The sequence below is a fragment of the Bactrocera neohumeralis genome, chromosome 5 (assembly GCF_024586455.1).
Source record: "Bactrocera neohumeralis isolate Rockhampton chromosome 5, APGP_CSIRO_Bneo_wtdbg2-racon-allhic-juicebox.fasta_v2, whole genome shotgun sequence".
Taxonomy (NCBI): Eukaryota; Metazoa; Arthropoda; class Insecta; order Diptera; family Tephritidae; genus Bactrocera; species Bactrocera neohumeralis.
In genome coordinates, this window is record NC_065922.1 from 57,215,081 (window position 1) to 57,231,194 (window position 16,114).

The following is a 16,114-nucleotide window of genomic DNA, read 5'->3' on the forward strand; positions in this document are numbered from 1 at the left end:
TTAGATCGCTCAGTTAGTATAACAGATATATGCTTCCAGACAGATGGATATAACAAAATCGGCTCAGCACCCCAAGCTGAGCATTTAAATATACAAGTATACCTTATGGGGTCCCGGACGTTTCCTTTTGGTTGTTATAAACATCGTGGCAAACATAATATTCTTCCTTGTTTCAAAATAAATCGTTATCCTCAAATAGCTGGGATTTCGTCCACAATATTTATTTTTAAAGTTTAAAGAAATTCTACTCTTCTCTGGCTATACCACGATAAAAGTCGATTAAATATCGTATAAACTATCTGTTAGTTCTACTACCATTTCCGATATTTCAGTTGCGTATTTTATTGTCGGTGTTGCGGTATGACGCTGGTACACTTAATAGATTATTTTATTAAGTTTTTCCGAAATATTGTTCATTTCATCTGAAATATAAACTTTTTAGTGTTAAAATTGAAAAAAACATATTTAAAATTCGTCAAAAATTGTATTGGAACCTTTTATGGGCTTTGTATGTACATATATTATATATGAAAGAGAACTCTAACTATGGGTTCAATAAAGTTAAGACCGGGAAACTTTATTTAACCCATAGTTAGATCTCTTTTTCATATATAATTTATGAAACAGATAGAAGAAAAGTCAATTTTGAGGATAGAAACATAGTGTTCTGAAGAAATTTAAAAATTATATTTGTTAATGGAGGTGGACTGCTATGAAGAGTTTTTAAGTTTTCTTGACTCTTACAATTAAAATATTAACATATTGTATTATATACTACAGTATGTGTGTATTAATAATTTATGACTTATTCGCATATTCTTGCCTGTGTAATTACTACATACACTCTGAGATCACGCATCTAAATTGACTGCAAATGCGCTTTCGTAAATTTAAATGTATGTTTGTATGAACACTTTCAAGTATATATGTATGTATATGTAATACAAATGTATGTACATATGGGAGTGCTGACATTGATCGCGTGAAACAACATCTGCGGTCACTTAAAATTGCTCCCGTAAAAATACAAGTTTTGTTGTTTACGATAGTTTTTTATAAGCCTTCTAGTTCAATAATTCAACAAATGGCGCTTTAAGTTTAACTGTTATGAATCGATGTAAAGGTACATTATAAATTAAGAAGTAAAATAGTTGAGAAGAAAGGCTTCAGTTTGCCAGTTGGTTTCTTTGACATTTCTTGACAATTTTAGTTTATTTATAATTAAACAGGGTCCGTTAAGGCTAGTGTGAAATTTCGGGAAACTTATTATTTTATTCGTATTTTGAATTGGATTTAAGTTATTTTCATGAAGGGGCTAGAGTGAAGGCTAGAGTGATATTTCGTAATTTTTTCATGTTTTGATACGATTTTGATGAACAGGGTAAGTTCACCTCGAAGTTTTTGTCCAGAGGCACTATGTTAGTACATAAGAAGTGTGTTTAAAAAAATAACGGAATTTTTTAAACTAAAACTTATTTTTTTTTTAATTTTTTGATGTGTACATACTAATTATGTAGTTATAAATACATCGCCGGAATGTTCATGCAGTAGATTTCTCTAAACAAATCTCCAGCAATCACCTGTTTAGGAGGGCACACCAGGTGTACCCTTAAATTTAAATTTACTTGAAATATTATTATTTTTTTGTTATTGTACGTGACACTTTTATTTATTGAATGTACAAAAAGGCACACCAACCCCTAATTGAGATATTTAAAATACAATCTTAATTCTAATTTCATTGTGCGACTCATTTTTTGCGCAAATATTTTAGAGATAATTCCCAGCTTTGTTTGAGTGCAACAATGAATTTGGCGCAATTTGCAGGTCATAAAAGGCTATTATCGTTCTCTAATTGTGATGGTAACACAATTGGAAATTGTTGAAATTATAATTATACATACTTTCAGTAAGTGGAAAGAGGTGTGAATGCGTTAAGGGGTTACATGGGTTTCCTTTGGTAAAAAACAGTATTTTTTCAACAATTTTTTTTTCATATAAAAAATTAAATATTTTATTAGAATTTTTTAAGGTTAAAAATACCTATTAACAAAGAAATTCTGAGATGTTTGTGGAAAAAAATGTTTAAACTATACCATTGCAGGACAACTCCTTACAGGATCATCCAAAGTGAAAAAATACGTGTTTTAGTTAAAATCTTAACTTATAACTTGGACGAAGGAAAAACTGAAATTTTTACAAAAAATGAAAATTTCGGCAAATTTTTTTTTTTCAAATATGTAGTTGTAATAAAAAAAAATATTTCGTCGAAGTCTTTAAGAATTATATCTCAAAGACCTGTCTAAAATTTCATGAAGATCGGTTGAGAAGTTCCTGAGAAATATTGCCAACCAACTTCAAAAACACAGTTTCGAGGTAAACGCGTTTAAAGACGGCACTCTTTGCCAAGCTAGCCTCGAGTGCACAAGTTCTCTAGGCTGTATCTCCGAAACTATTACTCAGATCAACTTAAGACAATAATAAATCGAAACCGGTAAACCCATGTAACCCTTTAAATAACATTATTCTCTTTATTTGACATTGTTAAAGCAGATTTTTTTATATAAAATGTATTATCATCACAGTCTAGTATTTCAGTGTGTAAAGGTCTGCAGAAAGCAAAAGAAAAACATTAGAAAACATTTTTAATTTATAGCATCCGCATACATTTTCGGGGTCGGATTACTATAAATTATACCGTTTTTCTCATTCATCTGCTTAATAGCAGCCCATTTTTTGCGGTGATAGTAAATATGTTAATGCTGTTTTCTTCCAACAATAATATCTTCTAATTTTACATCGAATCGGGAAGTTATCTTCGCTAGATGATTATGACCGATTGCCAGAAATAAACGACTTTCTTTTTAATGTGGTCTACAGCAATTTTTTACGGGAAAATAATAAATAAACAATTTGTGTTTTGTGCATTAGACACGTTTGCACATAAATATAAATATACTCTCATGCATATATACAAATTTAATATTTCTAGGAAAGCGCATACTGTCATTACTAATTAAGTATGTATGAGCAGTAGCCACATCTATATGTTCCTTAACTAGATATGCTCTACTTATGACCGCAGTAAACAATTCCAACAAAGTTGTGAGTCAGATTGTCAAGCAGTATTTTTGCTCCAGTATAATTTATGACTATCTTTTGACATTTTGATCTGATACAAAGGTAAAAAATAAGCTGTAATTATTATTCTACAGCGCAAATTGCTCATACACGCAAAATATGATCTCGAAAAAATTAATTAGTGTTTATTATAGCAATTGGCACTTCAAGATTCAGTCAGTCATGACGTTTAATTCGCGCAGCTGGAGCTTGCCATTGACGATACATGAATGTAGACATATGTATAAGCATATACAAATGTATAAAAAAACTAGAAAAAACCTTGACTTCAGTTGCACCGAAGCTGTTAAGCCCTTTCACAAATACAAAAGATTCCAAACAAGAACTTGAATTTGATCGGTCAATTTATATGGCAGCTATATGCTGCAGTGATGCAAAGTCAACAATTTCTTCGAAGATAGCACCATTGCTTTGAACAATAAGCCAAGCTAAATGTCGTGTCTTGCCAAAAATAAAAGAAAATCTATACAAGGGCTGAATTTTGATCGCTTGCTTTGTATGACAGCTATATGTATCTTGTAATGGTCAGATATCGGCTGTTAGTCCAGTCATTATAGTAAGTTCACCTCGGAATTCGATATACCTATTTATATGTCTGTAAATTCTTGTATATTGACACCCTATATATCGAATTCCGAGATTCTTACCTAATTTAAGCTTAAGTGACTGGACTATGTTCCGCCAAATAAGCAGCTTCTTTGGGAGAAAAGGAAGGTGTACAATTTCCGATTGATATCTGAAGAACTGAGGTACTAGTTCGTGTATTACAGACATACAGACGGTCATGGCTAAAGCGAGTCAGCTCGTCATTCTATTCATTTTTTGATAGAGTCTACAACATTATCTTTTCTGGGAATTACTAATTTCATGCCTGTTCAGGGTATACAAAATAACTGTGCATCTGCGAACAAAATGATTATAGTTCAAAATACAAATACTGTTTATTACAAAAATTAATCTGATATTTTAAATTACTATTATTATTATTATAGATTTCATATGCGTTGCACATATGTATAAGTGATTTTATTCGCAAAATTAAATCATAAAACTCCATGCAGCTGCGGTGCCGAACGGACATTATCTATTATTATTATTTTTTTACTCTACAAATTTATTTGCATGATATAGTAGTATATTAAAAACCAGCATTCATTTGACAAAACGAAGACACAACTAGCATAATCCGAATAGAGTATCATATTTGGAAAGAGAATAGCGATTGATTAATGCAATGATATATTTACAAAAATGCTCTCGTCGGAATACAAATATTTGATGGTGGTTCTCCTATTAAAAAATTATATATTTGAAAGCAAACATTATTTCGCTACAAGAGAAAATTATATTAATTTCGCAAGATATTTTTGTTTTTAACCTTATATGCAAAATTTTTGTAAAAATATCGGAATTAGAATTAGACGACGAACTCTTGTATAACAATGATTTCTCAGCTGAGTGTTAAAATACACTTAACACTATAGAAATGGAACAATAAAATAATGCATGGTTTTCCAATAAGAGTAATATGATTTTCTTTGAAAAACAACACACCAATTGTGAAGGAACTTCAAATGTTTTTTATAAAGTGAGTATGGTTTATTGCCAAAGAACAATGACTCCTAATAACCCCACAAAAAGTGATCTAATGCTGTTAAATCACAACTTCTTAGGGGCCTTACTCGAAAACCCGGTATAATAAAGCAATGTATTTGGTACGCATTTTATGTTATTGTCATATCGACATATATACATATATACATACAATATATGCATATAATTATATTATAATACCCAATGAGAGTAAGTGCACCCGTGTATAAAAATTAACAGCCATTTTCATTATCACTTTCACACCGTTGTGCTATAACTCCCAATTAATTTACCCATTCTAGCGTTACATTCTGAAGGTATTTAATTGGATTGAAATTAAAATTTTTGTCAAACTCAAATTATTGTAAGCAAAAAAGTTAATTATTTCTTAAGCGTTTTGCTTGAAAATCGATTATCTTATATTATTTGTAATTAAAACGTACATTGTATGTTGAAGAGGAACTACAAAATATTAAAAACAAACCTATATAAAATCGTACATAAATACATATATAAGTGTATTAAGTCGTATATATTGTAAGAATGTATAATTTATATAATATTTTATTTACTGAAACATCTCGACACTTGTTCTCATTTACTGTCAGCGACGCGAAAAGGTTATCGCCAAACACAAAATAATTGAGCAATGATTAGACAAACACACTTACCATATATACGAGTACATAAGCATAAGTAAAGCACCAATTGCTATCAGCCAATAATAGAAAGTAGTTGGATTTATTTAAGTGTATAAACGTAAGTATTTTTGTTTACATACGAATTATCCCCTATCTGCTAAAATAATTTAATTGAGTTATTTTCTTTGGCACGTACATATAAACATAGAAGTATATACATACATATGTATATTATATATGCAAATACATAGAGATATATGCATATATATATATAAAAAAAATTTTCGACGAAAATTACGTGAAAAAAAGTTAGTGGTTCTGTGAATTTGACACAGTTATCGTAAACTAGATTTTATTTTGATCACTAGAATCAATCAAAATATTTAAAATAATAGCTGGAATAGTATTTGCTAATTGAAAGAAATAAGGTGGTTAGACTATGGAAAACTCTCAACCGATTTTTAGTACCAAATCAATAAGCTAATTTAGGTAAGCTCGAATGATTTTATGAAGGTGTCTCAGATATTTGCTGAGGTATACGGTGGAAATCGTAATCACTCGTACTTCGAATCTTTATAATCGGTTAAGCAAAAATATGGATCGATTTCCATCAATATTGGACGAAATTTCTTATACATTGAGACAAAATGGTACCCGGTACCTCAGTAATGCGTTGCGATTTTTATAATGGATAAAAATATTAAACATACTATAATTTATCTAATATTTTGTATTTATACACGAGTGGTAAAAAGCCTGCAAAGGCAGTCGAGAGATCGTTGAAGACTTACTTCAAAAAATAGAGACACAAAGCACTGCATAGACTTTATACCGTTCATGAATGGAATAAATACAGTCACTTTTTTACAATAATCTTGAAACTAGAACTATAGTTGACAAGAAAGCTGATATAGCTGGAAGTTTTTTTTTACTGTGCGAAAGAAACATTCGACGATCAAACGATCTTAAATTAGCAGGGAGTGCAGATTCTCCACGTTGATTTGAATTTACAAAAGTCTCACATTAAACTGCTAAGAAATACATTTCCTTATTTTAAAAATACAATAAATATATGCGGGTGTAGCGTCATACGGGCGATTAACTTAAATTAAACTGACGTGATCAATTTATTATCATAATATAAGAAGTTATTTACTGTATAATTAGACAACGATGACCAGAAATTTAGTTTTTTATAATGGTTATTTACAAGCAAATTATATATTTTTGTTAAATAAATTATATGTAAATTAGTTGTTTATATATTTATATGTATATGTAAGAGAGACAGCGGTCAACTTGCTGAGTTATTGCATACTTTCAGGCAGAAGAGTGGTGCAAAACGACGTGCACATGCATGCCTGAGGATATAAAGAGTGAACACACTGAGAAAAAAATTAAATAATGTCTTTTATAAAATTATAAGAAATGTATGAAGTTAGAATATGTTGGAAGTGTGAATTAATTTAAAGCCTCGAAGAGCTAACAATTGTCACGAATATTAAAACAGGCTAACAGTGATTAAAAACAAAATTCTACAACTGGTACAAAGCTTCAAAGACGGTCGAGAGATCGTTGAAGATATGTCTCGTTCTGGACGACCTTGGACTTCTTCAACTGATGAAAAAATATTAAAAAAGTGAAGAATATGGTGTTTGAGAATCATCAGGCATGTGCTAGAAAGGTGGCAAGAGAGCTTGATGATTTTGGTGAATATTTTGGGTATGAAACGCGTTCTTGCTCGACTCGTCTCGTTAAAGCTGATTTTTTTTTTTCAAAAGTAGTACGATCGTGACCGAATTTAAAGCCGAAAGCACAATGAATTCCATCGATCAACCATCTTATCCACCAGATTTGGCTCAGTGTGATTTTTGTTTGTTCCCCAAACTGAAATTGCTGCTCATGAACTGCTGAATTCAGCTGAAGGAGCTGAAAGCCTTTCCAAAAAGTGCTTATGAAAAGTGCTTCGAAGACTGGAAAAATCAATAGCTTATACCTTTAAAAATGACAAAATAACAAATGGTCTGATCATCATGAACTTTTTCTGCCTGTTCGGTATATAATTCCATATACGATAACCTATGAGTTTTTTTATCTGATCCAAACTTGAAGCTTGGCAAGCCGAATACGATGAAATTCAAATGTTTTGTTCAAAAACGTCTCCATTTTGTCAGTTTTTGATTACTTTTCTGATCACAGGTCATTATGCGGAGAATATATTCTAGTTTAGGCTTCATCCACATAGAAAGTCGGAGTTACTGCAGCATTGGAGGACCTTATTTAGCGAAAATCTCGACGCTTTTTAGGCTGTCACATGCCCTCCTAACCATATTCGTCTGTTTGTCTGTCTGTCTGTCCGTCTATTGATATATCGAACTAGTCCCTCAGTTTTTAAGATATCGATCTGAAATTTCGCACACATCCTTCTAAGATTATAATAAATTTGATTAATACAAATTATCATTCTTCCGAAACACCGTAATTTGATAAGAAATTTCTTCGATCGAAGTTGTCGTAGAATTTTAGATTTTCTGAAAGATACCTCCTACTATGCATGTATTTTTGTTGCAGTAGATATTAAGCTTTCAAACCCGCACTGCGTCTTATTTATAGCAATGTATGTGAGCGGCGAGAAGTCGTAACGCTACTGCATGTCAGTGGAAAACTTTCGAACTTCCAACACAACTGACACTGCCGCCACACAATCAGCTTACAGTGTCAATATACCGCAACGCGGAGCAAAGTGGCTTCGCTTGGTGTACCATAAGCTTGCCACCAATGCAATGTTCAGTTGTTCTCGCGTTGGTTTCACAGCGCTTCGTTTGCTTTTATTTTGCGAATTGTTAATGCACAACTTTTTTGTTGAACACACCTACCCACAAGCGCAATTGTATATACCCTACATATATATATATATATACATCTATACAAATACATATACCTTCAATATAGAGCTGCTACCCGCAAGTGCTGCTACGGGTCTCTTGCTGCAGTCGCTATCGCAGTACTCGCATATATCGGTACCTCGAGTCAACCGTCAATTCGCACAGTTGCAGTTATAACCACAGCTGCAGTTTTACTTCGGCTACGACTCTGTGTTGGAGTTGCAATTGTAGTGATCCGTGTGCCATTCGCTTAAGTTTGGTCCATTTGTGCTTTTGTTCGAAGCTTGACAAACATTCCACTCTTTCGGTTTTCTTTTGTTTTTTGTTTTGCGGCGAAAAGTTTCCTGTCGGACGGACTAACAATACATTGAAGTTCTTGCTACAGTGTGTAAGTTTTGGTGAATATTGCCGAAAGTCATGGACTATAACAATATCTGATGAGTCGACGTTACCAGAGAAAGGTTCTGCGGAAGATTTATAGTCTTTGGAGCATTGGCAGTGGCGAGAATCGCATTCAATGGAACGGTGAGCTATATAAGATGTTAGCGAATTAAAAGACAGCGGTTACGCTGGCTAAGTCACTCTAGCTCTGATTGTTTTCGAAGCAGTGCTCGGCGGGGGAAGCAAAGGAAGAGGAAGACCTGGCTTTGCTTGGAATCTCCAATTGGCGTCACACTGCGAAAACGACTGGCGCGCTGTTGTTAACTCGGCTATAACCGCGTAAGCGGTGTCTACGCCAGTAAAGAAGAAGATTTGACGAACCAATTAATTCCATTTAAGATCCTTGAAACACCTTTTATGACAGCAGTTACAGGTCCGATTATACCCCCAATAACATAATTCTCGAACAGGCCGAAAGAGTTGATAAAAATATATGTCCATGAGTCTTCACTTGGTTTTGGCTTAATATATGTACTTACCAGGAATTGGTCAGACAATCTTGATACTCACCGATTTCAAAAAGACGATACACAATGTCACCCTGCGAAACAAACTATTCAGTTGCCTCAATGAAAATTCCTTGGATTTATCATATTAAAACAAGATGAAACGTTAATAGTAAGCTGCACTGAAGTTTAATACCTTTGAGGGTTATTTTTATGGCATAAAAGGGTAGAAAAGAATCATTATCTTGAGTTTGATCGATCTGACAGCTATATGCCATAGTGGTCCGATCTGAACAGTATGCTCAAACCTTAGATAACAATCTATGCCAAATTTCGTGGTTTGAGTTCAATCGGACAGTTTGTAGGACAGCTATATCCCATAGTTACCCGATCTGAACAATTTTTTCGAAGCTTGTAGCACTGGCTTGAAGAACAGGGTATATTCAATTTGCCATGAAGTTTGCAACATCCCGAAGAAAATTTATAAATGATCAGCGGGACAAACAAACCGAACATTTGGAATGAAGTGCCTTGAGCTTCAGTATGGACTTTGAACTTTTTTTTTATAGAAAGCCTTTTCATTTGACGAAATTTCTTCAAAACATTTGGTATAAGATATTATCCTAGACAAGGGTGCAATCTTCAAAAAATTCAGATCAGATCACTATAACATATAGCTGTCATATGAACTGATCGATTAAAATCAAGTTCTTGTATTAAACTATATTATTTTTCAAGGCTATTTCAGCTGTGGTACAATTGAAATTAAGGTTTTCCCTGCCTTTATAATATTTTAAGTCCAGAAAATTTCATTCAGGTATGGCGTAAGACCACTGTGCGCTTGCAGAAGTAAGTCATGTACGGCATCGCTAGACAAAAAAAAAAGCGGCAAGGCAGTTGTCTCGTGGGTATCGAATTATGACACTTTTAGTGGTTTTTAAAAATTGCAAAACTCTTACTATAGTGCAAACACTAGTGATTTGATTTGCGAGTGTTGTTGCATCGGCAACTACTGGCTGCCGCTTATAACTAGTATGTCTGTTGTAGTTGCCTGGCATTGTGCTTTCGTTGTATAATTTTATGTTTTTAAAGTTTTAATTCTTCTTGGCTGACTATGTGTGACTGCTGGCACATCCCAGACGGGATAAACGAACCCAAAGTTGCTGGCATGCGACACGATGATGTCTTCAACAAAGCATGCGACAAGTGGCAACGGCGACAACAACATTTCGAATGACAACGACGACGACTATTGCCACCAAAAGTTTATCAATAAAATTCTGACATAAACTTTTTAATTTGATGTGTTATTATCTGGTGGATGTGTTGCTGCTAAAAGTGAGCTACTAAGTGTATATACGTGTGTGTGTGAGTATGTGCATAGTTGCTTAAGTTTTGTAAAGAAAACGTCTACGCATCTGGGTATTAATGTGTTGACACTGGGAATACGCTAGTTTACTCACGCAACTACAAATGTTTAAACGTATGTACTTTATAACATATTTTCAAAAAGTTTATTTCATCCTCGTTTAAGAGGTGACAACATTTAGCGCTTGCAGTAGAAATTTACAACGCAAAGTTGTGTGGTTGCTTTGGATATTGACAGTTAACTGTAATGCTGTTAAGGGAATACGGCATGGTAAAGGGACCGTGAAATTGGTTATTTCCTATAAAAAAAGGTTGGCCTTTCGGAAATTGATTTGAGTTTTGGCAAAACCAAAAAACTGTGTGGTACGGCTGTACGCTATTTAATCGTTTTTCGGCCACCAGCAATATTGTTATTTACCATATTAGAATTTAGAATTTTATAATCATTACAATTGCCATAATTTCTGATTTTATCGTTTGTAATAAATTTCTTTTCACAACAACTATTTATGTAAGTAGTTTCTAACTGATAATGAAAACAAAAGTTCGACCAGGTTTTATTAAAATATTTTTTATGTACAAAAATAGTGAAATTTGTTAGTTTTCATATCGTTTAATTTTTTGTACGTAAACAATTTCTATCACAGAATAAATAATTGCCAACTAAACCGCCTACAATATAAAAAATTCTTATCGACTGCATACTTTTTCATTAAAATAGGCAAATAAAAATGTAGAATACATTCTATACAAACTACAAATTTACCTATTATTGATTTAAAATTATGATATTTTTTAATATTTAGCAGAATATTCTAAAAAATTATAAATACATAAAGTATTTATGTATTTGAGCATACAGCAGCTTCTGAGACTTAAATGCATACTTATTTACAGCTTCCTCTTCGGCATAAGGTATGTACAAACGCACCTGGTAAACTTCACCTCAGCCAGCGATAGCCGCTTTCAAGCCTTTAATTTTATTCACCTTCTCCACACCAACACTATTTGCGAATTGTTTGCGTGCTTCATCTTTGTATTCCTGTATGTTGTAGTGCGATTGCTATGTAGAAAAGAAATCAACAATTTAGTGATTTTCAGTAAAAAAAAAATTTTTCTTACATTAAATGCATCCTGGAACTCGATTTTGGTCAAACGCTGCAAACCACGGAAGTTGCGCCCTAAAATGCGTCCCAATTCATAGCGTGACACTCGGTAAGCTTCGGTTGTGGTGGACATTTCCGCGCTGCCAGACTGATCTTCATCGCTTATTTTCTAGCATTGAAATTATTGATAATAATTAAAGTTTACGGTGATTATAATAAATCATTTAATTTCCATTACCATTGTACTCGTGTGTGGCCTTATTGTCGCTTTTGGCGGCGCTGGATCGCTGAATCCTTCATTCAATAAATTGTAAACGTCGCTAAGTGTGTCTCTTGTGTCAACATATTGCTGTAATTAAAGAAATAATGTCATGACGGTATTAAGAATGAAGCGTATCAAAAACGAAAAAGCTTTAACTTCGGTTGCACCGAAGCTGTAACATCATTCATAAATTAAAAAATTGTCATATAAGAAATATTATTAATAATAATATTATATAATATTATTTCGATTGTTCAGTTAGTATAGTAGTATGTATTGGAGAAGAAACAGCTGAAAGACATGTTCATATATATACAGAGAGATAGACGTGCAGACTAAGTAAATATATAGTCATAATTGTAATGTTACTTCAGTTAATAAAGAAAGGCTAAGATCGGCAAAGCTGATCCTTTGGTATTTATGTAATTTAAGAACAGGGAACTTCATGAAATTATATATTATATAACTTATTTATTTATTGTTATGGAGATTCAATCCTGACGGAGATTTTGGTACTGCTTTTGAAGTCTATATCCCACCACGAATTCCACACCGAATTTGTGCTCCCTTATATGACATTAGGCCGGACCGGACATTCCAGGTGCATACCCCTAAATCATAATCCTTAATGGTTCACTTTCTTTCGGGGCGTTTTTTACGTGGCGAGTCCCAAACCCAACACACAAGCCTGGGCGGAAAAATGGTTCACTTTCTTACTTTAGCTCGCCTTCAAACGGATGCTCTTAGGCTTCCTCTGGGTAGCTGTGAGCTGCTTGAGCCAAATGTAAAAGAATCGTTGCTGGCCACTCCCAAGTGAATGGTGTTCAACTTCTACACATGGCTTCATCCTCCTTGAGAACTTCACAATACATATAGTATATAAAAAACTTACATATATTTTATATTATCTAGGAATGCGCTCGGTCTTGTAAAAAGAAATCCATTGTTTTTGTATTTAATTGAAGTTTGTATTTATAACTATCCTATTTTGATGAAATAAACAATATTTAGTTCAAAAACTTCTGAAGCGACTTTCAGTGTTGCCATTCTCATAGCAGCTCTCGTCTTTATTGGCGAAAAACTGGCACAGTATACAAATATTATCACAAGTTTGTTTTTAGGTGAATGTTTCAAAAGCAAAATCATACACCATCAGCGAAAATAAGTAGTAATCACTTGATGCCAGGTCCCAGGTCTTCTTGCTAATCCTTTCCGATGCGCGTGGACCGGCGTCGTTCTAATTGAACACAATTCTCTCTTATTAGCCAAAGCTGGCAACTTCGGGGCGATTCACTTACTTAAAAAAAAATGGATCGATTTATTGTCTAACAATTCATATTACGTTTCAGAAAACGTGAAAATTTCAACAATAGAATAAAAACATTAGAACTAATATGTATTTATTAAAACTAATCGAGCAACTTTTTAAATAAAAAAACAATTCGAATGGAATATGGAACTACTTTCCTGTATACTTGATTTTCTTTCTACGTCACCATTGCACAGTGGTTCCATTTGTATGGAGGATAGCGACAAAAATAGTTAGAATACAGATACTGACTTGCAATATACACAGCATATTTCTGTTCATGCAAGTACGATATTCTGAAAAAATCGCAATTGTATAACGCCCACTTTTCATATTCTACATATATAATTCTAACGTTAAAATACCTGAGCAAAAAAAAAATAAAAAATTCCTTTACGTAATTAGTCTTCAAACAATTCTATTGTAGTTTTTAATAATGCGCTTTTCTTTTTGCATGACAATTTTCGGACTTATCAATTTCTGCCAATTTTGCTATTCGACGTTGCTTAGTCCGTTTGGAGCATGCAGAGAAATCAGCAGTTGGGCGACCACGTTTACTCGCTTTTACTTCTTCTTTTTCAGATGGCAAAGATAGAGTTTCGAGACTTAAGGTAACAACCTCTTTGTAAGAGAGCCAATCCGAGTAGTTTCTTAACACGTCTGACTTTACGCGATGGTTTTGTTTCCACATCACCCCAATGCGTCTGCATAAATATTTTACACATTTCAGTATATCATCAAACGGGTGTTCGTCACCTTCAAAACCTGTTTTTCTGACTATATCTTCAAAAACTTCTTCAAAAACTTCCTGACCTTTCGTCGTATTTGATCCATTTTTGGAGCACCAAATTTCAAAAATATAGGAGCGAGAAAATATGCATTGATGAGACGTTCCTACGATAAGAAATTTAAAAAATAAAAATCTCAGAGAGAGAGAGTGAGACAACAACAACTAATTCTACATTTGTTTATTGACATTACTTGCAAAAACCAATGCAATAACACGCAAAAAAAAAAAAAAAAAAAAAAAAAAAAAAAAAAAAAAGTTAGGTTAGTTTAATGAACTTTATTTAGAAACCTGCAAATCCCTGCACATGAACTTAATATTATTTTAAACTATATACTTGTATCAACATTTACACACTAATCCGGTCATTGCATTCGGTTGACAAAGTTACTAAATCTCCAAATACATTTAACAAAGAACAACAAAACTGAATCAAAAAGACACTTCATTAAAATTTGTTATTCTAAAAACAACAGCACAATTTAAAAACTTGTAATTACTGAAAAATAATACTATTACCATTTACTTTAATTTCCATTTTCAGTATTTTTATTTGCACACTTTTTTAAATTAAATTTTTGCAGTTGAATGTACCCGTTGCTTTCGCTTTTATTTTTATCAACTATTTACTTCTGTGCAAGGCCGTACATTTGTTGCCTTCACTGAAGAAGTTCCGTTAGAAATAATCAAAACAAACTCAAAATACATAACTTTGATGGCATAGGCAACTATTTATTTAGCTACAAGCCCAATATATAAACATAGACTTTTTTATTTTTGTCGTAAGAACCACCGTGCATTGTTTAGATATTTATTGATTTTTAGTAGCTAGATTATGGTTCAGTATACAATAATTTTAATTATATGAAGTGTATGTATATCATGTATATCGACCACCAAAATGCAAAACAACTTATTATCGAAGAAATCGATTTTGAGTTTTTTATTGCTCAAGATTCACTACATCATATTACATACTTATATGTAGCATAACATTTTTATCTTCCGCTGTTAGATATAACCAATATATAACCATTGTATAAGCAAACCTCAAACTATATTTCAATATGAATGGTATATCGTTCTTCTATCGTCTGTAAACTTATGAAAAGTGATGTGTATATGTGTAATATTTGTACGAAAATAAAATTTCTAAATAATTTTCATTTGCAACAATTTTTTAGTTAATTATATTATTGTAATACTTACATCAACAAGTAAATTTTTCGTCGTCACCATTTTCTGAAAAAAGTCCCAAAATATGCCACGTTTTGTACGCGATTTTGGAATATCTTCCGGCGCTATTGTCTTAACTATTTCATGTGTTATACCATATGCATCTGTTTCTATATCCACTTCATCCGGCAACTGCGTATAACCTGTCACTACTGCAGACAAGACTAAGCACACCAAAAATAATTTGTGAGATGCCATCGCTTCTTAGTGATTACAACCAAAAACTGCAATGAGTCATTAACAAATATTTTAATCATTTATATTAATTAATTACGTTAAGATCAAATAGAAATAAATAACAACCTTAGTAGGTGATAATAAAATAATAATTTAATCAATCAAATCATAAAGCACTTTTCATAATAGCTCGATGTGAAACAGAATTATGGAAAAACAAAGATTGGACCATTAGCAAAAAGAGCAATGCAGCGTTGCTGTAGTGGCGTGTGTTCGTGGTGCGGATCACATTATGACACCGTAACAATGTGTAAAAGTCAGTTTATGTTTGTCAGTGTCATTGTTGCTCCACGTTTTTCCGATAATCTAAGCTATTTGCGAGCGTTATGTGCCTTCATGAGCAGCTCATTATTTTGGCATTTGACATGCATACATAAGTAGTACGTACATACATACATACATGATGTACGTGAGAAGGACACGCGAGCTAACAGAGACAACAGCAGATTTATATTCATGTAATTGACTATCATCGAATGACTTTGCTGTTGGCATTATACCCCTTGATCATGTAACAACAATAAGCGGAATAAACCATGCAACATGCAATGACCAGCAAACGGTAACCAGCTACTAACGTGAACAGACATAAAAAATGTGTATGTTTTCATCCAATTCACGTACGCACTAACATATTCATTCATTCGAACGGGTGAGAAGCT

At 33.0% G+C, this 16,114-nt stretch overlaps 1 protein-coding gene across 2 annotated transcripts in view; it reads right to left on the reverse strand.

Moving 5' to 3' along the window:
* Positions 1–11,282: 11,282 nt before the first annotated feature.
* LOC126758803 (uncharacterized) overlaps positions 11,283–16,114 on the reverse strand; it is a 76,830-nt gene continuing 71,998 nt past the window's right edge. For both annotated transcript variants that reach the window (XM_050473188.1, XM_050473187.1), the window contains exons 2-5: positions 15,189–15,439; positions 11,860–11,970; positions 11,638–11,790; positions 11,283–11,578 (exon numbers count right to left, since the gene is read on the reverse strand). In XM_050473188.1, the coding sequence (XP_050329145.1) occupies positions 11,462–11,578; positions 11,638–11,790; positions 11,860–11,970; positions 15,189–15,413 (606 nt within the window). In that variant the 5' untranslated portion in view covers positions 15,414–15,439 and the 3' untranslated portion in view covers positions 11,283–11,461. The remainder of the gene's footprint in view (positions 11,579–11,637; positions 11,791–11,859; positions 11,971–15,188; positions 15,440–16,114) is intronic.